Below are 23,571 nucleotides of genomic sequence, written 5' to 3'. Positions count from 1 at the left end.
AAGAGGAGAAAACACGTTCAGGAATCATTTTTATTTTTTCTATTTAAAAACAAACAGAAAAATACAAAAAAGTTCAAAGTAAAACAAAATATTTTCTTTACATCCAGAAAAATGGATGCAATAACAAACTGAATATGACAGCAGCTCTGTGTGACACAGCACAGCTGGCTTCTGAAGCTTTTGAGGCTTCGAAGAGTCATGAGGCTTTGTGACACTTCTGGGGCTTCAGATGTTTGAGGTTTCAGATGTTTGTGAGGCTTTTGCGGCTTCTAAAACGTATAATGCCTTAAGGTTTCAAAGGATTTTGAGGTTTCTAAGACTTCAAAGGTTTCAGAGGCTTTGAGGATTCAGTACCTTTTTCAAACTTCTGAAGCTTCAGATGCTTTGAGGCTTCAAAAGCTTTTGAAGCTTCAGATGCTTTGAGGCCTGGAGATTTTGACGTTTCTGAGGCTTCAGTGACTTTTTGAAGTTACTTAAACTTAAAGGGTTTTGAGGCTTCAGATATTTCTGAGGCTTCTGAAACTTCAAAGGGTTTGAGGCTTCAGGAGCTTTGAGGTTTGTAAAACTTCAGACTTTGAGGCTTCGGGGTATTTTGAGGTTCCTGAGGCTTCAGAGGCTTTGAGGATTCAGTGACTTTTTGAGGTTTCCAAAACTTCAAATCCATTTAAGCTCAGAGTCTTTTAAACTTTTCTGAAACGTCAAAAGCTTTGAGGCTTTATGAGATTTTGAGGTTTGAGAGGCTTCAAAAGCTACAGGGGTTTTTGAGGTTTCTGAAGCTTCAGAGGCTTTGATGCTTCAGTGTTTTTTTAGGTTTCTGGAGCTTCAAATGTTTCTGGAGGTTCAGATTTTTAAGGTTTCTGAGGCCTTGAGAATTTAGTGGCTTTTTTAAGTTTCTGAAGCTTCAAAGGCTTTCAAAGCTTCAGATGTTTCTGAGGCTTCTGAAATGTCAAAGGATTTGAGGCTTCAGGAGATTTTGAGGTTTCTGGGGCTTCAAAAGGTTGGAGGATTAAATGTCTTTTTCAAGTTTCTGGGGCATCAAAGGTTATTGAGGCTTCAGTGTCTCTTCAGGTTTCTGAAACTTCAAAGGCTTTGAGGCCTGGAGATTTTGAGGTTTCTGAGGCTTTAAAAGCTTCAGGGGATTTTGAGGTTTCTGAAGTTTCAGAGACTTTGAGGCTTCAGTGACTTTTTGAAGTTACTGAAGCTTCAAGGGCTTTGAGGCTTCAGATGTTTCTGAGGCTTCTGAAACTTCAAAGGGTTTGAGGCTTCAGGGGCTTATTGAGGTTTCTGAAGCTTCAAAAGCCTTAAGGTTTCAGCGGTTTTTGAGGTTTGTGGAGCTTCAGAGGTGTCCGAGGCTCTTTTGAGGCTTTCGAGGCCCCTGAGGGCCACAGATTGTGTCATCTTCTCTGCGGCAGACGTGGCGTGCTCCCAGCACTCGACCATCTTAAAGCGGCGCGGTGACCTTGCTGGGCGTTCCTCTGGACAGGCGTCTTCTTCTGCAGGTTTTCAGGAGGAGGGACATGGATGGGCTTCCAGGGGATCGGGTTGTAGAAGCTGGGAGCCGGGATCAGTCTGTCATAGGGACCTAAAGGAAACAAACTTCCTGTAAACCTCCAGACTGACAAACCGCGGCTGCATCAGTTCTGATAAAAACGGGCTCTAACATTTGATAAAGTGACATCATTCTCTCCTTCAGGTGACCTTACTCGTTTGGTGATGTGGTGATGTGGGACTCGCTCTGCTTTTCTCATTGGCTTTAGTCAGCCACTCCTTAAACTTCTCTTCGGCCCTCCTGCGACGCTCCTCCTCCTGCTCCTCCTTCAGAGCTGCTTTTTCCTGTTAGAGCATCAAGTGCATGCAGATTTTTCTTTCCATTTTCAAAAAACAACCTGTTGGTTTTGAGGAAGTCTTATTACCTTCTCTTTCTTTTCCTTCTCTAGTTTTTCTTGGTTCTTCTTCTGCAGCCAGAGGTTATACTTTTGCTGAGCTTTCTGCTGAACCTCCCTCTGTTTCTCCTGCTCCTTCTGCATCTTCTCTTCCTCTGTTCTGTCTTTCACCAGCTGCTCCTGTTTCTTCTGCGTAAAAAAAACAGAATAACTGCTGCTCTCATCCTCATTTCACTAAAAAAACTTTTTTTTTACCTGTTTTCTTTTCACTTTCAGCCATTCTTGGATCTTCTCTTCCATGATGATCTTTTTCCGTTCTTGCTCCTTCTCCAGCTGTTCTTCTTTTTCTTTAAGGATGCGGTCCTGGGATTCAGGATGACGAGAAGTGAAAGAACGCAGCAAAAGGATGGAGAAAGTACTGGACCAAGAAACTTACTTCTTCTGCTTTCTTTTCAAGTTTTACTCGATCCTCTTTGGCTTTGCTTAACAGCCATGTTTCCCAGGCGCTGAGAGAGGCTGCAGACGGCTCGCCTGCAGACGGCTCGCCTGCAGACGGCTCCAGAAGAGATTTAGGAAGCTCACATCTATAAAAAACATGGAAGATTTTCAGAAAAAAGCTTACAACTCTGTAACTAACCCACCATCTTCAACGATTAAAACAGTGAAATGATTCCTGAGTTCTTTCTGAGTTCCTCTCATCCACATCAGCAGAGAAGTGGAAGAAAAAGAGACCAGATGTTCCATCCAACAGAATCTAAACCATCTGAACTCTAGAGCAGGGGTATTCAAGTCCAGGCCTCGAGGGCCGGTGTCCTTATTGGCTAAACATACCTGATCCTGGAAATTAGCAGCCAATAAGGAGCTTCAATGGAAGGTTGGTTGGAAAACATGTAGGACACCGGCCCTCGAGGCCTGGACTTGAATACCCCTGCTCTAGACGATGCTGACAAGATACTTTCTGCTTCTAAAACATAGGTGTCAAACTCAATCACACAAGGGGCCAAAATCCAAAACACACCATCGGTTGGGGCAAAACAGGGTAAACATTTTTTGAACACTCAAAAAATTAATTTTTAAAACTTTAAAATCTAACCTTTTAACATAATTATGAACTAGATATATAGCTTTACCTGTGATAATGCTAGTGTGAATGCTGTAAACTGAATTTGACCACTGAAGATGACAGCTGAAAACACTGAAGCTAATAGCTAGCTAAAATATTAGCAGAATACAAAATTATCCTAAAAAACATTTAAAAAAAAACTAGTTTAGCCAAAATAACTAGCACGTGGCTAAAAAAAAAAAAAACTGAAAAAGAAGCCTAAATTAACAAAAACAGCTAACGTGTATATATAATGGAGTAACTCTGAAACAGCCTAAAAAAATTGTAAAAGTGGCAATAAATAAATAAATAAATAAATAAAGTAGTGTCTGCAAGTGTTTCTGGTGTCACAACAAATTAATTTATCCTTGTGGTATTAATAAAGTTCAATTCAATTAAAAACTTTTCAAAAAGTCTAAATTAGCCAAAACAGCTAGCATGTAGCTGAAATATTAGCTAAACTCCAAAATTGCCTAAAAAGTTTAAAAAAAAAAAAAAAAAACCTAATTAGCCAAAACAGCTAGCATGTAGCTGAAATATTAGCTTGGCTCAAAAAACCTTAAAAAAAAATCTTAGTAAATGCCAAAACAGTCCAAAAAGCTAGCTGAATATAATTTTTAAAAACTGTAAAATCATAACTTTTTAACATAATTATGAATAATAAAAAGGCATAATATTATTCCAGAATAAATCAATTTAAACCTTAAATAACTTTAAATATTTTACTCTCCATAAAAATATATTTTGTCAAAATTATACAAGTTGGATCCGGCCATTAATGATAAAATACAATGATCTGCCTTGACTTTGACACGTGCTCTAAAAATTCCATAAAAACCAGAAGAACCTTTTGGTTTTTATCAAAATCCCGATGAAGAAGAAACCCCAATAGAACGAAAGTTCTGGGTTCTGGGAGGCCCAAAAGGAAACGAGCTTCGGTCATGAAAAACCGAGAAACTCAAAGGAGCAGAAAACAGTGTAGAGTTTACACCCATTCACTGCTGCTGGCCCAAACCTCACAGAACCAGAACCAGAACCAGAACCAGTACCTGTCTGCAGACCCGGGTCTGGAGTCCGGCTCCTCTCCGTCGCTGTCAAAGCTGTCGTGGTAGATGGGAGACAGCAGAGAAAACGTGTCTTCGTCTCCGGAATCCTCGCCGGTCAGCTCCGTCGTTGCTCGGTTGATCTTAACGGGGGTTGAGCTGAACCCCCCCGACACTGACACCGGACAGTTCGGCATCCTCCTTCCGGTCTGTAGAACCGGATTCCTGCTCTAAACTGATAAAAATACCGTTCTAAAATGTCTCCAGAACCAGCGGGAAACGCAGAGCGGAACCAGAACGACACCAGCTAAGCTAGGCTAACGCTAGCAAACAGTTAGCAGTAGCACGAGCTCGTCTTTTCGCGCCATACAGATGAAGGTTTTAATATTTGATATTTTCAGAACGACTGATCTGTTAAAAAAGCTTCAGTCCTGATCTGGAAATTCAGCAGCTGACGAAAACTGGGAACGCTTTAAAAAAAAAAAACTTTGTTTATCCTACGATAGGCCACGCCCCCAAGAGATGAGGCACGCGGTCCCCGTTTCCATGGAGACACCTGATGCTATTTGTTTTGCAGTCAGATAAATTTAAAAAAAGTATTAATATTAAGAGTTATCCTAGGAAATAAACATTTTTAGAATTGTTCTGCCATTTTAAAGCACACTATTAAAGTAGAAAAATAAAAATAAATACTTTTTGTTCATTTACAGTCATAAATAACTAAAATGTAGTTAATCTATTTACAAAGATAAAAAAAACACACACACTAACACAACCTCCCCATTACATATGCTTTTCACATTCTTCTTATTTTCTTTCTTTAAATATATTTTAAGTTCATATTTTACTGCAATTAAAACTATAATTTTAATAAAATATGTCATTGTTTTGGACACTCTTTGCTCAGAATGTCTGTTCTTTGCAGTTCTTGTTGATCCCATAGTTATGACCTGAGTAAACCGTTGTCCTGTTTTTCTTCCTCATTTAACATTCTGGGCCTAATTGGGGTCCAAAGGCGGTCCATGCAGCGGGTCACGCTTTCACACCGACACGCCACATTTGGAGTGTTTGCATCAACAGCCGGCTCTGCGTGTTTGCTCAAAACACTGATGCATTCTGGGTAAGTTAATGACAAATCTTTTTCACCTAATTACTGCAGGACATGACTGAAGTTCTTCTAATTCTCTTGGGGTTAAATTTTAACACGGCACCAGTCAGATTATTCTTGGTGGGATTGACCTTGCCTTCTCACCTCACCTGGAGCTGCACACCTGTTCACCACATAATGACTTAAAAGACGAATTCTATGACTAAAGGTTCTGAGAATGAAGGTCATTTCATTGTTTTGGTTTTTATGTAAACTAAAATCCTTTCTGCAGTAATATAATAACACGTCAGTAATGCTTAAACTCAAAATCTTTAACATACTGTAACTTTGAACCGTTAACACGATCAACATAATTCCGGCAGATTGTGAAGGAGAAAAGCGGCACGAGTTAACAATTAAAGAATTACAGTAAATCAAAGAACATAAAGACGGGAGCTCCAATGTTAAAGGGATAAACAACACCTTTCACTGAACCTGCTGACCTATGGAGCTAACGTAGGGACAATATTATCTGAAACACAAATAAAACAAATTGAAAAAAATCTTGGTGTTTGGCCAATAAAAAGAAGAAAAATGTAAACTTTTTGCTATTCTAAAATAAACGTAATTATTTCCAGCTTCAAATTTCCTTTTTTTTTTTTTTTTTTTTGAGGTTTCAAAACTCAAAATTTAAATTTTAAAACTATTTTTCAGTTTCAAATATTTTTTTTCCAAAATTTAATTTTTATTTCTTTTTTTTTTTTTCAGTTTCGAATGTGAAAATTTCGGTTTCAAATCTTTTGGCCCACTGTGGCGCATTGGGGCGGGACTAACACAAAGGACCAATCAAATTGATGAGGGTAGTAACTTCAGTCCCGGTACTGACATTTTTAGATTCGAAACCGAGAAAAAAAAGAGTTGAAAGTGAAAAAAAAAAAAAGATTTAAAACTGAATAAAGTTTTGAAATTGAAATTTTGAAACCTAAAAAACAGAAAATTTGAAGCTGAAAATAATTATCTTTTTTTAGAATAGCAAAACATTTGGACATTTTATTTATTTATTTTTTTGGCCAAACACAGATATTTCTTTTAAGTCATTTTAGTTAGGTCTCAACTAATATTGGCCTCAATTTAGCTCCATACGGATCCTGTTGTTGCCGGTTCCAAAAACCTTTTGGGGTGTTCTCTAAATCTATGGAGCTAAATTGGGGCCGATGTTATTTGAAACCTAAATAAAACACATTATAAAGGAATACTGGTGTTTGGCCCAAAAAAAGTAAAATGTCAGAAACTTTTTGCTATTCTAAAATAAACTTTGTTCTTTTCAGCTTAAAATGTTCTATTTTTGTGGGTTTCAAAACAAAAAATTTCAATTTCAAAACTATTTTTCAGCTTTAAGTCTTTTTTTCACTTTCGACTCCTTTTTTTTAATTTGAAAATTTCTGTTTAAAAACCTTTGGTCCTGCTGGGGCACGTTGAGGCGGGGATAATACAACGGACCAATCAAAATTGATGAGGGTGGTAACTTCAGTCCCAGTGCTGAAATTCTCAGATTTGAAACTAAAAAAAAAAAAAAAAAAACATTTGAAACTTTCAGCTTCAACAGAACATTTGAAGCTGAAAATAACTAAAGCATTTTAAAATAGCAAAAAATTTCAGACATTTTAAATATTTTTTGGCCAAACACTAATATTAGTTGTTTTATTTGGGTTTCAAATAATATTGGCCCCAATTAAAAACTCGTTGGGGTGTTTTCTAAATCACCCCCACCTGTCACTTCTTAAATGCAATTTTGCACAGAGTGTTAGATTCCCATGAGGATCAGATAGTTCTGAGTGAAGCGGCTCCAGCAGCCGCTCAGTGCGTGCCTGTGGTTCAGTGTCACACCAGCTTGTGGGATTCCAGATCCGGACTCTGTTCCCTGCGTATCACAGCAGCAGGAAGTCTCATTCAGCTGGACGCTCCACAGCCGCCGCCGGGCTCACCTCCTGCTATGGCGGCTGGAGAACTTCTACTGAAGGGCAGGAGTCGACGGGTGTCCCAGAGTCTTCCTCCAGAACGAAGATCCCAGAGGAAACCTGGCAAAAAGCTCCAAGTCATCATCTGTGTGCTGGTGGTGGAGTTGTGTGAAAGGTTCACTTTCTTCGGGATTGTTTGCAACATGATTCTTTTCTGCACCGTGAAGCTCGGCTACAATAACCACCTAGCAGCTACGGTGAACCTGTGCTTCATCGGAGCCAGCACCCTGACCCCTGTCCTGGTGGGCTGGTTCGCAGAAACTGTCCTGGGGAGAACTAAAGTGCTGTACTTATGCGCTCTTCTTCATTTCTTTGGTAAGAGAAGTTCCTACAAACATCACAGGACACAAAGTTTTGACTAAACCAGGGGTCGGCAACCTTTAATAGTGAAAGAACTATTTGGGTTTGTTTTCTACTGATCAAGACCTAGAAGGAGCCTCATAGTCTTACCTACTTAGGAAATTTGGATTTGCATTCAATAAAAAATATGAATTATGTCTATTTTTCTGGTACAAACAAAAGCTAAAATTTAAAAAGAACCTAGCATCTCTCAAAATGTTTTTTGTTTTTTGTTTACGTTTGACAGGAGCTCAAATAACTTATTTTATAAAGGATGCTCTGTGCCAAACATGATATTCTCAGTAACCATTATTGCACAGCATGAGATAATATGTGCTTTTAACTCATAAAAGATCAAACTTTTTACGAAAGTTTTGCTTTGCATATAAAATCTGTTCATTCTGGAGGTAGTCTTATACTGCTGGGTTTTGTTATTTTAGTTTGAAGTTGGTAGTCTTAGTTCGAGAACTTTGTTTATTTGTTTACTTGAGGTAGTTTTGGTTAGAGGAGCTGCTGACTCCGATGGTCGACATGGCTGGGTCAGCAGTCTCCATGAATTATTTTATGTTTGGCCAAAGAGCCGCATGTGGATCTGGAGCCGCAGGTTGCAGACCCCTGGGTTAAACTATCAACCTTAAAGCTCAGTCATAGTGTTTCTTCTCGTTTCTTCTCACCGCTCTCCTCTTTAGGGACGGTCATGCTGCCCGTGGTGGCGTTTCCCTTTGAAGATTTCTACATCGACACTCATCACATGGTTCACAGGCTGGCGCCGCACGACCAGCAGATCCTGTTCTACACCGGCCTCCTGGCTGCTGCGCTGGGCATCGGCGGCATCCGGGCCGTTCTCTGCCCCATGGGGGCCTACAGCCTGCAGACCTACGACCAACACCAGCTGCTGTCCTTCTTCAACTGGTGGGTGGTGTGGACGTCCAGAGAAATTCCACATTGACAAATTCATGAGAAGATTCTTGCTGATGAAAGATAAAAAATGATCACTTTAAATATGACATTAAGAGCAATCCAGTCAATCTTCTGATTCTTGACTTGCAGTTTTTAGGAAAAATGTTTATTAACTTGATTTGAAAATTCCTCACAGATGCAGATCTAAACACTTAATAATTCCACTGTACTTTTCCCTCTTCATGGACCAGGGGTCTGCAGCCTGCGGCTCCAGAGCCGGCTGTGGCTCTTTTACCCTTCCATTGTGGCTCTCTGGTTAAAGAAAATACGTTTTTAGTTTCTATAAACTAACGGAACCGAGCTTAAACATTTTAGACATCAGACTTTTGTGTACCACAGAGAATCAGTTGGAAGTAAGAAAACTAAACCAGAATTAAGGCGAACTGGATTAAAGGATGGATTTTCTATTTTTGAACAATATTTAAGTGCATCTTATGGGATCAGAAATAAATTAGAGACACAATTAGCTTCGATTGATATATTTTTAGTTGGATTCATTTATTTTTGGCAGAGATCTGCCCCAAATGGTAAAATAAACTTCTTTTTTAAATCACTGCTGACATTACACTACCTCCTACTACACATTCTATATGACACAAGGTGTCTTTTATTTTGAAAGGGAATCATCTTCACCTCTGTCAAAAAAAAACAATTACATTTTCTCATTATATTTATGTTTTATTCACACAAAAGAAGTCAGTTTTTATTTATTATAATAGTAGTATTGACATAAATACAAATCTGTGTCTTGTTTTTCCGAAGGATGAAGTCAGCTTTTTTGGCTCCTGCTGGGTTTTGGTCCGTGCAAAATTGACCCAAATGGCTCTAAGTGTTGAAGGTGGCAGACCCCTGTTATAGACGGATTGATCTGAATAAAAATGTTGCTTTGAGCATCAATTTTGGACGAGAACTTCAGAGAAGAAAAGCTTTATCATAAAAGGAGTAACTGATGGTTGAGAAAAATGTTTGCAGGTTTGAGCCGTCCTGCATGGAAACTGCAAACACCTGAGAAGGTTTTGATGTTCTGCTCTCTGGGTTCAGGTTCTACTGGTTGGTGAACCTGAATTCCACGGTGGTGTTTCTGGGCATCGCCTACATCCAGCAGTCGGTGGCTCAGAACCTGGGCTTCCTCATCCCCTTCACCTCGGTGCTCCTGACTCTCATCGCCATCCACATGACGCGCAGCAAGCTCACCTTCAAACCCAGAAAAGGTGACCTGAGGCCTTCTCCCTGACCCCAAAGCACGCTCCTACAGAGCTACGGAGCTAAATTCGGGCCAATATTATTTGAAACCCAAATAAAACAACCTGGAAAAAATGTGTGGTGTTTAGCCCAAAAAATGTTAAATATCCGAAACTTTTTGCTATTCTAAAAAAAGACTTAATTATTTACAGCCTCAAATTTTCTGTTTTTAAGTTTCAAAATTCCACATTTCAATTTCAAAACTTTTTTTCAGTTTCTAATCTTCTTTTAACTTTCAACTCTTTTTTTGTTTTGTTTCTTTGGTTTGAATCTGACAATTTCCACACCGGGACTAAAGTTAGCACCCTTATGGATTTTGATTGGTCCTTTGTGTTAGCCACGCCACAACGGGACCAAAAGTTTTGAAACTGAAATTTTCAGATTCGAATCCAAAAAAAAAAAAGAGTTGAAAGTGACAAAAAAAAAAATAATTTAAAACTGAAAAAAGTTTGAAACTGAAAAAAAAGTTTTGAAACTGAGAAAAAAAGTTTTGAAATTGAAAATTTCTGAGTCGAAACTGAAAAAATAGAGTTGAAAGTGAAAAAAAAGGATTTGAAAGAGAAAAAATGTTTTGAAATTGAAATTTTCAGATTTGAAACAAAAAAAGAGTTAATAATAAAAAAAATTGAAACTGAAAAAAGTTTTAAAACTGAAAAGTTTTGAAACTGAAAAAACGTTTTGAAATTAAACTTTTCAGATTCAAAATAGAAAAAAAGAGCTGAAAGTGGAAAAACAAGATTATAAACTAAAAAAAAAAAATTCAAACTGAAAAAGTTCCAAAACTGAAATATAGTTTTGACATTGAAATTTTGAGGTTTGAAACCTAAAAAACACAACATCTAAAGCTGAAAATAATTATGGTTATTTTAGAATAACAAAAAGTTTCAGACATTTTACTTTTTTTTTGGCCAAACACCAATATATATATTTTTTTCAGTTTGTTTTATTTGGGTTTCAAAGAATATTGGCCCTAATTTAGCTCCATACAGAGCTGGCATCCTTCTCTTCTGTGTCTCAGGAGGATCTTTGCTGACCACGCTGGGAGTCTTTCTGAACTCCCTGAAGATGTGCTGCCTCCATCGTCGCCACCTGAGTGGGGAAGTGGTGTCTTGGCTGGACCGGGCCAAGGAGAACAACGGAGGTCGGTACAGCGAGATCCATGTGGAGAACGTCAAAGTCCTGGCGAAGCTCTTCCCTCTCTACGGGCTGCAGCTGCTGTACAGGGCTTGCGTCACTCAGATCCCCTCAGGTTTCTACATTCAGGCCATGAACTCCAACCTCCACCTGGACGTCCTGCTGCTGCCCATCGGTGCCATGAACGTGATCAGCATCCTGCCTCTGCTGCTCTTGGCCCCGCTGGTTGAGTTGGTGACCACCTGCTTCATTTCGACGGGGAAATCTCCTCTAGCTCCTCATAAGCTCATAAGTACGACTGAGCTCACCGTTCTACTCCAATCCAAACTGTCAGCATCTTTTTCTAAAAGTTCTGGCGTGTCTTTCACTCCCTTTCTCCTCCTGACACCAGAACCCTCTCTCATCACCCCCCCCTGTCCGTCCTCCCCTTCCAGCTCTGGGACACGCGTGTGCCGTCCTGTCTGTCCTGGGGGCGGGTGTTTCTGAGATGTGGAGGAGGCTCTACCCTCTGGTGGAGCAGACGCTGTCTGGGAAGGTTCTGCAGGTGTCGTCCATGCCGTGCTTCCACCTGGCGCCTCAGTACGTCCTGTTGGGCGTGGCAGAAGCCCTCGTCACCCCCGCATGTGCGTGTAGGAGCATCCACGATGGCGTTTTCCTCCTGACGTCCTTCATAACTACTTGTCCTCTGTGACAGGTTCCCTCATTTCCTTCCAGCTGACTCCGAACCACATCAGAGGAATCTCTCTGCATTTCCTCACTCTGTCCTACGGAGGGGGCTGTTTTCTTGGAGCATTCATCCTCCAGTTGGTGCACGCCATCTCAGGTAGGGCCACAAACGATCATTTTAATAGTCACCAATTAGTTTCTCCAATTAGTCGACTAATCGGGTCATACACAAAGTGGATGTAAGGCACACATCTTAACCATCAATAGCTTTAAACTATTTAAGCACTAAAGCTGATAGCCAGCTAAAACATTAGTTGAATGCCAAATTAGCCTAAAAAACTGATTAAAAGCCTAAGTTAGCCAAAACAGCTAGCATGTAGTTGAAAAATGAGCTAAACTCCAAACTATCCTAAAAAACAGAAAAAAAAACTTGAATTAGCAAAAACAGCTAGCATGCCGCTGAAAATTTAGCTAAACTACAAACTAGCCTAAAAAAATGAAAAAAATCTAAATTAGCCAAAACAGCTAGGAAGTAGCTGAAATAGTAGCTAAATTCCAAAACAGGTTAAAAAAAAGCCTAAATTAGCCAAAAATAGTTAGCATGCAGCTAAAACTATTAGCTAAACTTCAAATTAGCCTAAAAAAACAAAAACAAAAAATCATAAATTAGCCATACATACAGCATACAGATGAAATATTAGCTAAATTTGAAAATAGCCTTAAAAAACAGCCTAAGTTAGCCATAACAGCTACCATGTAGCTGAAATATTAGCTAAACTCCAAAATTGCCCAAAAACTGAAAAAAGCCTAAGTTAGCCAAAAGAGCTAGTTGAAATATTAGTATTAGCTGAAAAGACTGAAAAAAATCCCAAATCAGTCAAAACAGCTAGCTTCGGGATGAAATATTAGCTAAACTACAAAATTAGCCTAAAAAACTGAAAAAAGGTCTGAAATTAGCCAAAACAGCTAGCATGTAGCTGAAATATTAGCTTAGCTCCAAAGTAGCCTAAAAAACCTTAATAAATGTCAAAATAGTCCAAAAAGCTAGAATGCCATTATAACTTTCAGCTTTACTACATGACTCCATATAATATAAAGTAACGACTAATCAACTATTAAATTAGTCGTCATTAATTTTAATAGTCGATTAGTCGTCGATTTGTCACCTAATCATGGCTCTAATCTCAGGAGGTGCAGCAGAAACTAAGCTGCAGGTTGCATGTTGTCTTCTTAACCCGAATAAGTGTAACTAGAAACATCTTCTCCACCAGGCGACTTCTACCCAAATTCACTTCAAGATGGGAATCTGGAGGGGTTCTTCTTCATCCTGGCCACTCTGATGGCCGTGAATACCCTGCTGTTCTGGAGAGTGTCATGCAGGTACAGATTCCTGGGAAAATCCCAAACTATCAAGTGAAATGGGAGCTGAAGTCGTCCCGCCTTGTGTGCAGGTACGAGGACCTGAGCGTGCGAGGAGAGGCCGTGACCTCCAGTCCTTTGACTGAGAAGCTGCGGCGCTACAAAGCCACTCTGCGCTTCTACGACGCCACCGAGCCCGCCGTGTGACTAAGTTCCTCCTCCTGGTGGTGCTGCATTGACACAATCTGGAAGATTTTATTACCCATAATTCAAAGTAATGTGAAATTCTTAATTGAAAATTCTATTACAATTTGAAAATGCATTTTGCAATTTAGAATTCAATATGAACAATTACAATTTAAACTAATAAATTTAAAAATATAATTTTGAATTAAAGCAAAATCAATTGAATTTCAATTTGCCATAATTCAAATGAAAAGGCATTTTGTATTTTACAATTCAGTATTAAAATTTGACATTTCATTTCCTTGTTTGCTTTAAATTCATTTTCAATCTGTGGCATTGGGTTTTTGTGATGTTAGTTGTGTGGAAGTTTTTTTTAGCCATAATTCAGCTTCAATCAAAACCCTAAAACTACTAAAGCAACAACAGGATAAAAACTTTATTTAAAAACATGCAGATAACAGTAAATACATGAGGGTTACACTTTCATTTTTACTGATCAAATGAAGCAGAAACATGTTCAACTTCAAGCATAGAAACTTTATTACTAACAAACTTTTCTTCCGGCGCCTCAACAAGCCATAAGAACATTGGAATAAAGGCGATTGTTTGAGCAAAGCTGCTGTGAGCAGATCCATAAAGGTACTATTGGTCCAGATGATGTCTTGAAGTTAAACCTGGACTTCGAGTCCCCTTTCAGATGCCATGATTCCACCTCCAGACAGCTCGATGATGGAGGCATTACACAAGAGCGATGGTCAGAACCCCAAACCAAGGCCAGGGGAACCAGGACAAACCCAGACCCGACTCAGACGACTGCAGATGTTCACGTGTCGTCTTCTTCTTTCACTGTTTTTCAAATCAAATCAATCTTTATTTATAGAGCACTTTTCATATCAAACATATTACAAAGTACTTTACAACTAAATTAAACAAATTATATAAAAAAAAAACAAGCGCAATAAAATTAGAAGCAAAAAAAAATTAAATAACGCCCTCTCTCACCGAGACCCACACACAAACCCCTTTCACCCCCCCTCCCCCTTAACTGATAGAGAACAGACTGGACTTTTGTGACCATCTCAAACAGAAAACAATAACTTCCTGTTTGTTTTTAACTTTCCAGTCTTTAGGATTCTGCAGAGTAAAGCTGGTTTCTGTAGGTTTGCTGAATAAAAAGGTCATAAAAATGCAACTTTTATTACTAATTTAAGATCACTGAATTATTTTCTTTCCTGTTTGTCAAACAGCACAAAGTTTGTTAATCAAAGATGATGCTGAGCTCATCCTCTCGTCCTTCAGGATTTTGAAGGAGCCTTCAGGTTACAGATCTTCAGTTTTGCCCCCAAATCAACAGAAAAACCGGGATAGAGCGGCTCGGTGAAGATGGTCTGGGTCTGGTGCAGCAGAACCATCGTTTTAGGGTCTAAAATGCTGTAAAAACTCAGCCTGCCTTCCATATACTCCAGATGTACGCCGACTCGGTTGCAGGCCGCTGCAGGAATCCCACTTCTGTGGAGTTTATTGTGCCAGAACGTGCAGCCAGAAGGAGAGCAGATCAGCTTCCAGGATAGTTTGTTGTGACCGAAACAGCACTGGCTCCCCGAGCCTTTTCTCTGTATCCCGATGTACGACACCGCCACCTCCACGACGCCGCCATCCCACGACACCTCCCAGTAAGAGGTTTCTCTGAGGCCCCTGTGGCACAGAACCTGGTAAAAGTAGGTGAATCTGTCTGGGTGATCAGCGTCTACCTGGTTGCCGTCCCCCCAGAAAACAGACTTCTTTGTTTTTGAAATGGAGAGACAAACAGGAGCTGTGTTCAAATCCAACTCCAAGTCAGCATCTGTGGGAAAAACAGACGTTCAGTCGTCACCTGGTGGAGCTTTGGTTCTGGATAACCAGGTTACTCACACTTGGACCAGGCACAGATCCCTTTTCTTGAGACTTTTCGGTGCTGCTTCCCAGGAATCTTTAAAACTACAGCAAAGAAAAACATCTTTAGAAACAGGACGACGGCGTGAAGACCAAAAACCATCACACTTACACTCTTTTTGGCCAGGTTGATGGAATAAAAGATCTTTCTCTCTAGTGCACGTGTGTTTTAGCTTCTCCTTGCACGCAGAAACAAACTCTTCTAAAGAGTTCGGCCTTTCTTCAGAACCTTTGAAGGCCAGAAGGTCGGTGAGAGCCTGAAACCCCTGCAGAGCAGAAGCCTTCAGAAGAAGCGTTCGGAAACCAATCATTAAAATCAATCAATCACCTGGAAAAACTGAATGGGATCGTCCGTTTGAGAAAGCTGGGACAGTTTGTGCTGCACCCCCTTCAGCCTGTTCACGTCCCGTTCCAGCTGTCCACGGCGACTCCAGGTCCAGTCCAGACCAGCTTTCTCCAGCTGGCCGACCGTCTCTCTCATCTCCATGCACTTCCCATCCAGATATTGTGTGTACCAGCGGATGTGCTCGGCGCATTGTTGCTCAAAGTCGTCACACGCCTCCCAGGCAGCATCCTGGAGGAAAAACAAGCATCAATTATTTTAATTTCCTTTTAGTCGATTTTGAACACTCAGCTCAAATTGTCTTAAGATCCTCCTTGGAGATCAGGAAACATCAAACCCAACAAAGAGGAAGTTCATCCTGAAATCTTGTGTTCCAAATGCCGTTATGATCAACTTGAAACTGGACTGAACCAAACTGGTTTTACTGTCTGAACCGGGTCATGAGTCCAATCAGCGTATTTGTCCTGCGCTCTCTGGTCCGTCACAGGACTTCCAGCAGAGCTTCAGCTCAGCTTCATGTTCTACTTTACTGCGTCCAGGACCACGTTCTCCAGTTTCTCCAATCTGCCAACATGAACTCTGAGCACATTGAAGAGCGTAAGAGACATTTTTTGGGAATTTGAGATGGCATTTGAAATGTATTTGGTTTTATTGATTTGATGTATGCTTTGTCGTGTAACATTTGAATTAGTTTGACCACCAGAGGGCGCAACTCTGGTCTTAATGTCCATTTTATGTGTCGAAGAAGAAGTTCTGTCTTCAAAGTTTTTGTTAATAAAGATAGGATGGTCAATGACAGAGCGACACAGGCGTTTTACCGTGTGTGGCTACATTTTCCATGTATGTGAACCAGAACTTTGTTTTTGTCCTTCTTTGAAGAGATTAAAGAGTTAGAACCAAAATGAACCAAACAATGGAAACAAAAGATTAACCTCTCCAAAGAGTTTTAATGTAATCGCTGTACGGAGTGAGCACATGGAGACAGTGGAGAGGAAAAAGATCAGAAGAAACCACTGGCTGTATGTTACAGGGGTGTCAAACTCAATCGTACAAGGGGCCAAAATCCAAAACACACTTTAGGTCGAACAGGATAAACATTTATTGAACACTCTAAAACTACACTTTTAAAACTTTAAAACTGTAACTTTTTAACATAATTATGAACTAGATATATAGCATTAGCTCTGATAATGTTAGTGTGAATGCTGTAAGCTGAATTTGGCCGCTGAAGATGCTGAAATTAAAAAAAAGATAAAAACGCTGAAGTTGAAAGTTGAAGATGCTGAAGTTGATAGCTGAAATGACTGAAGCTAATCGCTAAAAATGCTGAAGTATTTAGCTAAAATATTAGCTAAATGCCAAATTAGCCTAAAAAAGCAGCGATCAACCGAATGTACTGGAGTACTCACCCTGATAGAGTCTGCTGCCTTCTTCAGCTCCATCATTTCACCCTCAGATTCCTTCACTCTGTTCTCTGTTTCCTGCCGTTTTCTTCTCATTAGTCTCTGTCGAAGCAAACATCCAGAACTTTAGAGAAACCACATACACGGATGGATCCTCAGATCTGAACAGATCTACCTGCTTTGCCATCATTTCCTCTTTGATCTCCACGACCTCATGGGCGCTGTGTGCTAGAACACAAAGCGGACACAGAAGCTGCTGGTCGGTGCGGCAGAACATCTCCAGACGTCTGTCGTGACGTCTGCAGATGTTCTCCATGACCTTGGTGGAAGCCTGGACCAAGCTGTGCTTCTTCAGCGGCGCCACGTCGAAATGAGGCTGCAGGTGAGTCTGGCAGTAAAAAGCCAAGCAAACCAGACAGTACATGTCCGCCTTCTTCTTCCTGCCCCTGCAGATGTCACACTGGATATCTCCTGGTGCGGCGTAGTCGTCATCATCTTCATCAGCAGCAGCACTTCTCCTCTTGTAGTCTTCCACTAAGCCCATCAGGACTATGTTCTTGTGTAGGACAGGCCTGGAGCTGAAGGTCCTCCTGCACTGAGGGCAGCTGCTCCACCCGTCAGCCTTTGACTTCCAGAACGTTTCGATGCATCCTCTACAGAAGCTGTGTCCACAGGCGGTGGTCACTGGTTCCTCCAGCAGCTGGAGGCAGATGGAGCAGTCCAGCAGCTCAGAGCTGCACGCCATGCTCTTCTAAGCAAAAGTAACTTTCTGTTTCCTGGGAACACAGAGTTTTTGGCTGCTTGTTTTCTGGGGGCTGACGCTCCTCAGCTCTTAAAGGAAAACACTCAAAATCCTGAAGTCTGAGTCTAATCGTGACTCATATCTCTGCCAGACAGGAACATCCTGACTGACTCAAACTTTTCAGAAGAACAGGAAGAACAGAAAGAGTCAGTTTTTATCCTACTCTCTGTACTTCATTAGTCTGTGTGAAACGTGCAAAAGCAAAACAAAAAAAACAACCAAACTTTATTTCACCTCAACACAGACTCTGGTTGTAGTCTGTGTTCCTCTCACAGGATTCGATTATGCGTCTCCACAGACAGTCCATCAAGCAATACATCAAACATTCAACTCACTTTGTGGAGATACGATACAGTTCATGTAAATGGAAACAATCTAGATATTTATTATTGTGTGAATCATTTACAGCATTCCCACAATAGCGTGAAAACTCCTCCTTTCTGTACATTTTTTGGCATGTAAAAACTCAATCACAATTTCAACGATTTCAGTAAAACGTTCAACTTGTTCAAGACATTACTGCTGGCATGTTTGGTATTTATAAATGATTGTTTTTGAAATATTGAGCAAAACATGCCCTGTAGGAAATAAATGAGAAATTGCTCAAATCATTCAAAAACTTTGTGCACTTTGAAGCTTCTGTACACCATTCAAGCTTTAAGATGTTCAGCAACCACTGGGTCTTGGGTCTTCAATGGTTATTGGAGTTTACCTTTTATTTAAGTTAACATGTTAGCTGTTTTTGGTCAATTGAGACATTTTACCACTTTTTTTTACGATAATTTGGAGTCTAGCTAATATTTTAGCATTATGCTAGCTGTTTTGGCTAATTTTAACTATATTTTAGCAATATGCAAAATTTTAATTGTAGCAATTGCTGAAAGATTGGCCAAATTAGATTTTTTTCCCCATTTTTTTAGGATAATCTGGAGTTAATTAATATTTTACCATTATGCTAACTGTTTTGGCAAAATTAGACTTTTTCCATTTTTAGGATAATTTGTATAGTTTAGTTATCATTTTAGCGTTATGGTGATTTTGATAATTTTGACATTTTTCCGGCCGTGGCACAACAGTAGGGCGGTCAACTCCTGAATGGAGGATTGTGGGTTCGATTCCTGTCTTGCCCGCCCATGTGTCGACGTGTCCTTGGGCAATACACTGAACCCCGCATTGCCTCTGGTGGAAGGTTGGCGCCAGTGTTCGGCAGCAGAGCCACCACCAGTGTGTGAATGTGTGAATGGGTCTGTGACTGTAAAGCGCTTTGGCCCTTCGAAGGAGGACAGAAAGCACTAAACAAGTATACACTGTTTACCAATTTGTAGTTAGCCATATATCTAGATCAGGGGTCTGCAACCTGCGGCTCCAGAGCCACATGTGGCTCTTTTATCCCTCCGTGGTGGCTCTCTGGGTGAAGAAAAATAAAATAGTACTTTTCAAAAATGTGGAGATTAGCTAATATTTTAGCAATATGCTAACGTTTTTGGCTAATTTGTTGTTTACTGGGGTTAGGCTAATTTAAAGTTTAGCTTCTATTTTAGCAACAGACAAACATTTTTTACTAATTTAGTTTACTGATTAATTTTATGCTAACAGCACATGCCAGGTTACAGTCTGATCAGATGCACGTGAGAAGCGCGTTCAGCTGTATTTAAAGTAAATAACCATCCTAACATGTGAACTGCTGGATCTTTTTATCTGTTTAAATATATACGACCAGGTCCTTTCAAATTTGTCTCGCGCTTCTCAGACGGCTGTGTCTAATTCAGGCTGAAGCTGGAAAAGTGCCGTGAAGATGAAACTTTGGTTGGGGATTTTATGCACACATATGCAACTTAGATTTCATAAGCTACAGCCAAAACAGTAAAAAAAAGAAAAACGAACGTTAAACAAACAAAAAAGTCCAAAGCACATAACCTCAGAGTGAAATCTATTTCTCCAGAGTAAATCCTCATCTAAAAATGTCGACAGCATGCGCCTCTTGTTGTTTTAAACTGCTGCATCGGTACATTCCATTGAGGAAAACAACAGTAGGACAATGATTACATTGTTGAATTGTAAAGTAGGTGTTAAAAGGTCTTCACGGACCCATTGATGAAGTCTGCTCCCATTGGCTACCCGTCATATGTCAATCAAACCCCCTAGACGATCGACTTCAGACCCACAAACGCTTATTGAGCCATCTGATTGGTCAATTTATAACTCTAATAACTTGTGATAATGGAAAAAAAAACTAAAAAAAATAGGATTAGAAAAAAGAAGTTAAGCAGAAAGCAGCAGAGGAAGAATGATTATTCTGACATATAAAATGACTGAGAAATAACTGTCTGATTCTCAATGGAAGTCAATGGGACTTTGGCCTTTTTCAACCCACTGGTACTTCCTATATGGAACACGGAAGGAGGGGGGCTTGCTCTGTCCAGTTATTTTATATACAGTCTATGGCTGAAAACAACAACAAGACACTGGCTGTGATCACAGAAGCCTACGTGAAAATAGCAGTGCTTATTTTGTACCGTGTCAGAGCTCATCAGCCGGAATTTAAAGAGGAATTTCTTTAACTATTACCACAAAAAAATGAAGCTATCCTAAACCACAACCAGACTTGATGAACAACTCACTCACTTTGGCTTGTTGCCTAAATGAATCAAATGTAATAGAAAATTATTTATTGGAGTTTATTTTGTCATTATTGTGTGATTGCTTACTAAGCATTCACACTATAGTGATTCTCCTGCTCCTTTCTGGACGTTTATCAGCACGTGAAAACTAAATCACCCTTTCAGAGAATTCATCTTGGCATCAAAATATTCAGCTTGTTCAGAACATTACTGCTTGTATTTTTGGTATTCATCAACTTTATAGTTTTTGAAAATTGAGCCAAATATGTCCCATTGGAAGTAAATGAGAAAGTCTTCAAATTTCTAAATTTCAAGTAGATTATCAACAAACCTTTAAGTATGTTCATGGGCTATGTTTTCATCTTTATAGTAATTTTCACAAAAATTAGGGTCTCTATTTCAGCAACATGCTAACGTTTTAGGCTAATTTGTTATTTTCTGAAGTTTTTTTTAGGCTAATTTAGAGTTTAGCTTCTATTTTAGCAACAGACTAATGCTTTTGACTAATTTAGTTTACTGAGAAATTTTAGGCTATTTTGTAGTTTAGCTAGTATTTAAGAAATGTGCTAGCATTTTTCTGGCTAATTTGCCATTTAGCAATGGATTTTTTATGTTAATTTAGAGTTTAGCTAATATTTTAGCAACATGCTTAAGAGGCTCAGAGGCAGAAAAGCTCAGTCTCCATGTGAACTGGACTAAGACCAAGTTCATGCATGTTGGTGAGGGAGCAGATCCACCCCCTATACTGCTTGGGAATGACACGGTAAAGCCTGTGAAGAACTTTGTTTATCTGAGGTCCAATGTGGCAGATAATGGAGATCTTAAAACAGAGATTCTCCGCAGGAGAGCCCTGGCTGCCTCTGCGTTGCAGTCTCTCTTGAAACCATTTGGTGGCACAAAACCATCTTACGCAAGATGAAGCTCTGGATCTACAACAGCACCATACTCATCATTGTTTTATATAGCTCAGAAATATGGCCCTTAAATAAGACCCTAGCCTCAAGAATAGATGGCTTTGATAGCAGGGCTCTCAGAACCATCAAGAACATCAGGTGGTCCCAGCGAATCTCCAATGAATTGCTTAGAGCCCGCACAAACCAGCCCAGAGCCTCCACCCTGGCAGCACAGCACTGCATCCGCTAATGTGGCCATGTTCTTCGCCTTACCCCTGACCACGAGACAAGAGTCATTCTAAAGTTTGACCCAAAGGCTGCAGGCTGGAGACGACCGCGAGGAAAGCCCAGCACAGAGGTCATTGCAGACGACCTCCGACAACATGGCGTTACCGTGAAGGAAGGAGGTCTGCTGGCACAAGATCGCCAGTATTAGAGACACTTGACTCATCTGATCAACTCGACGCACCAGGGTGGGACACCAGCCCTAACACAAGAGCAAGATGCATAGATAGATAGACCAGATTGAGGGATTGCCACCTCAACAGGCCCCATAAACCTTGCAACCTCCGCCCCAAACAACAGCAAAGACAGTAGAGTTGGAGAGCATGGTCCACTCTGATTCATTGTCCCCTTTGAGGACCTACCTGACAAAGGGTTCAGCCAGGCCTTCCCAGCAAACCCTCACAGTATGTTTGGGTCTGCCAAGTCTTTACAGGCTACTTCCCTTCCAGCCCATCAGTAATCCCACAAATTAGTGATTGGTACCCCTCTCTTTATGTGAGTGTCCAAGACACACAGACAAAGGTCACCTGAAACCACTACAAACTTGATCATCAATATCCTGCTGAACATGGTGTTTCATATGAGAAAAACTATCATGAACACACAAGTCTAGCAATAAAACACCACTCAGGTTAAGATCAGGAAAGTCATTCTTTCAAGGTGCCACCATCATTGCCCAGGTGGGCACTGAAGTGCCACAGCAGGACAATGGAGTCCCCCATTGAGGTGCTATTCAGTACCCTAAGAGACACCAGAAAGGCAAGATAATCTGAAATGTTGTTTAACCCAAAGGCCAAAACCAAAGTCAAAGACCTATCCCCTGCCCAAAGGCCAAGGGACACAACACTCTTGTCCAACAAAGGGGAACTCCAACACTTGGTGGCTGAGCTGGATATCTGTCTTTGACTGCCGTCCAAACCGCATGGGACCAGCCCCTTTGGAGCTGTCCGCAGGTGGTGGACCAATGGGGGAGTGATCCCACATCATTACTTCAGTCTGGACCCGAACAGCGTCAGTGGGAGGAACCATCAATCACTGACCTGGTCATTTACCTGTGAGCCCAACCCCAAAAAATGGGTTCTCCACCACAATTTCCACTCTTTTGGCAATGAGTTTTAGCTTTAGCACACAGCAGCATGTAAAAAGCCATCACAAACACTGGCGTAAACTCATGACACAGATAGTGTGGTTGTTACTTAACAGTTATCTGCTCTACCACTTCGGAGTAGTGCTACGTGCAGTTCATACACCGACCTTAGTTGATAAAATGCATAATCCATCCCCAAGGAAATTCCACGACTCCTGTTGCAGTCCGCATAGAACAGAGTCTGGCCTTCGACCTAGGAGGTTCCTAGGTTTAAGGTCAGACTCTGTTCTTTGGGTTCTGTATACTTAACTCTTGCAGCAAGAGTTGCACCTGAGGGCCGTTTCGACCACACAAAAAGTGCACAGACAAACAAATGTACAACAAATCTACAACAACACATAAGTGTACATGCAAGCATGGGAAATCAACAAAGTCCAAAAGGAGCTCCTGGTGGAGGTTTCCACCCCTGCAGTGTTTGTCAGTGAAGGTGAGTAACGGGAGGACGGACCACAAACGGACCGGCCCCCTTGCGTTCAGTCAGTTAGACTACATGGAAGATGCCCAGCTCCACGGGCCTGAGGGCTGTCCGCTCGGGATCCGTCGGGTGGCTTCCAATGGAAGCGCCAAAGTCCAAAGCGCGAGCACGAACCTCAACATTTCCACGTTGGGAAACATATCCGCCGCAGTGTCCTCCCTGATGCTCACGAGCCCCACCTCGGCAAAAGCACCGAGAGCCAACACAAAAATCACTGTAAAAAAAACAAACAAAAATGAAGCAGCGTGCACCAACACACCAATATAATATATATATATAATAAAGGCTTGTGAACCATCAGTTTGAGTGACAATCTTTTCAACCGGGGATGCTACACCCACCTTCGGCCTACAGTAACTGGGACAGTTTCTGGGGACCCAGCGGACCAAGTTGAGTTGAGAAGTTTATGATCCTCTCCAAGTAATCATTGCATTGAGCGGTCATCTTGAGGAATTTCACCGCACCTTGCAGTGCCGGACGCCCAAATCACAACGGGCTAAGTTTTACCAGGTCTTCACATTGACTTAACATTGAAACCTAACGCCTCTGCAGCACCTGGCACATTTGGTGTGAATGCACCATAATAGAGAAGCACACACTGTTTGCTGTCAGCTCGGTATCTTCAAGAACTGCAGTCTGCCCAGCAGGGTG

At 40.8% G+C, this 23,571-nt stretch overlaps 3 protein-coding genes across 7 annotated transcripts; 1 reads left to right on the top strand and 2 right to left on the bottom strand.

Moving 5' to 3' along the window:
* Positions 1-16: 16 nt before the first annotated feature.
* Positions 17-4,584, bottom strand: LOC118598904 (coiled-coil domain-containing protein 34-like). 2 transcript variants are annotated; one of them, XM_036212590.1, is made up of 6 exons: positions 4,035-4,584; positions 2,320-2,467; positions 2,139-2,246; positions 1,914-2,069; positions 1,704-1,833; positions 17-1,582 (listed from the first exon to the last, which is right to left on the bottom strand). In XM_036212590.1, the coding sequence occupies exons 1-6, from the start codon at positions 4,223-4,225 to the stop codon at positions 1,395-1,397; spliced, it is 921 nt and encodes a 306-aa protein (XP_036068483.1). In that variant the 5' UTR covers positions 4,226-4,584; the 3' UTR covers positions 17-1,394. The 2 variants fall into 2 exon arrangements, with proteins under 2 accessions (XP_036068483.1, XP_036068482.1); XM_036212589.1 differs by having other exon boundaries at positions 1,914-2,072; positions 4,035-4,580.
* slc15a5 (solute carrier family 15 member 5) lies at positions 4,100-13,969 on the top strand. Of its 4 annotated transcripts, XM_036212588.1 has the most exons (11): positions 4,100-4,235; positions 5,044-5,148; positions 7,021-7,448; positions 8,162-8,384; positions 9,474-9,643; positions 10,693-10,815; positions 10,924-11,100; positions 11,243-11,431; positions 11,503-11,631; positions 12,746-12,854; positions 12,926-13,969. In XM_036212588.1, the coding sequence occupies exons 2-11, from the start codon at positions 5,051-5,053 to the stop codon at positions 13,038-13,040; spliced, it is 1,761 nt and encodes a 586-aa protein (XP_036068481.1). In that variant the 5' UTR covers positions 4,100-4,235; positions 5,044-5,050; the 3' UTR covers positions 13,041-13,969. The 4 variants fall into 4 exon arrangements, with proteins under 4 accessions (XP_036068481.1, XP_024137105.1, XP_036068480.1 ...); XM_024281337.2 differs by having other exon boundaries at positions 7,050-7,448; positions 10,693-11,100; XM_036212587.1 differs by having other exon boundaries at positions 10,693-11,100; positions 11,523-11,631.
* A 309-nt stretch (positions 13,970-14,278) lies between these two features.
* On the bottom strand, positions 14,279-17,666 carry LOC112152075 (E3 ubiquitin-protein ligase TRIM47). The gene is made up of 6 exons (XM_024281344.2): positions 16,873-17,666; positions 16,704-16,799; positions 15,280-15,525; positions 15,064-15,217; positions 14,931-14,996; positions 14,279-14,862 (listed from the first exon to the last, which is right to left on the bottom strand). Exons 1-6 carry the CDS (start codon positions 17,440-17,442, stop codon positions 14,315-14,317), a joined length of 1,680 nt encoding a protein of 559 aa, XP_024137112.1. The 5' UTR covers positions 17,443-17,666; the 3' UTR covers positions 14,279-14,314.
* Between the last annotated feature and the right edge of the window lie 5,905 nt (positions 17,667-23,571).

The sequence above is a fragment of the Oryzias melastigma genome, linkage group LG6 (genome assembly GCF_002922805.2).
Source record: "Oryzias melastigma strain HK-1 linkage group LG6, ASM292280v2, whole genome shotgun sequence".
NCBI lineage: Eukaryota > Metazoa > Chordata > Actinopteri > Beloniformes > Adrianichthyidae > Oryzias > Oryzias melastigma.
The sequence above is the reverse complement of the archived record's forward strand: the minus strand, read 5'-3'. Positions and strand labels throughout refer to the sequence as shown.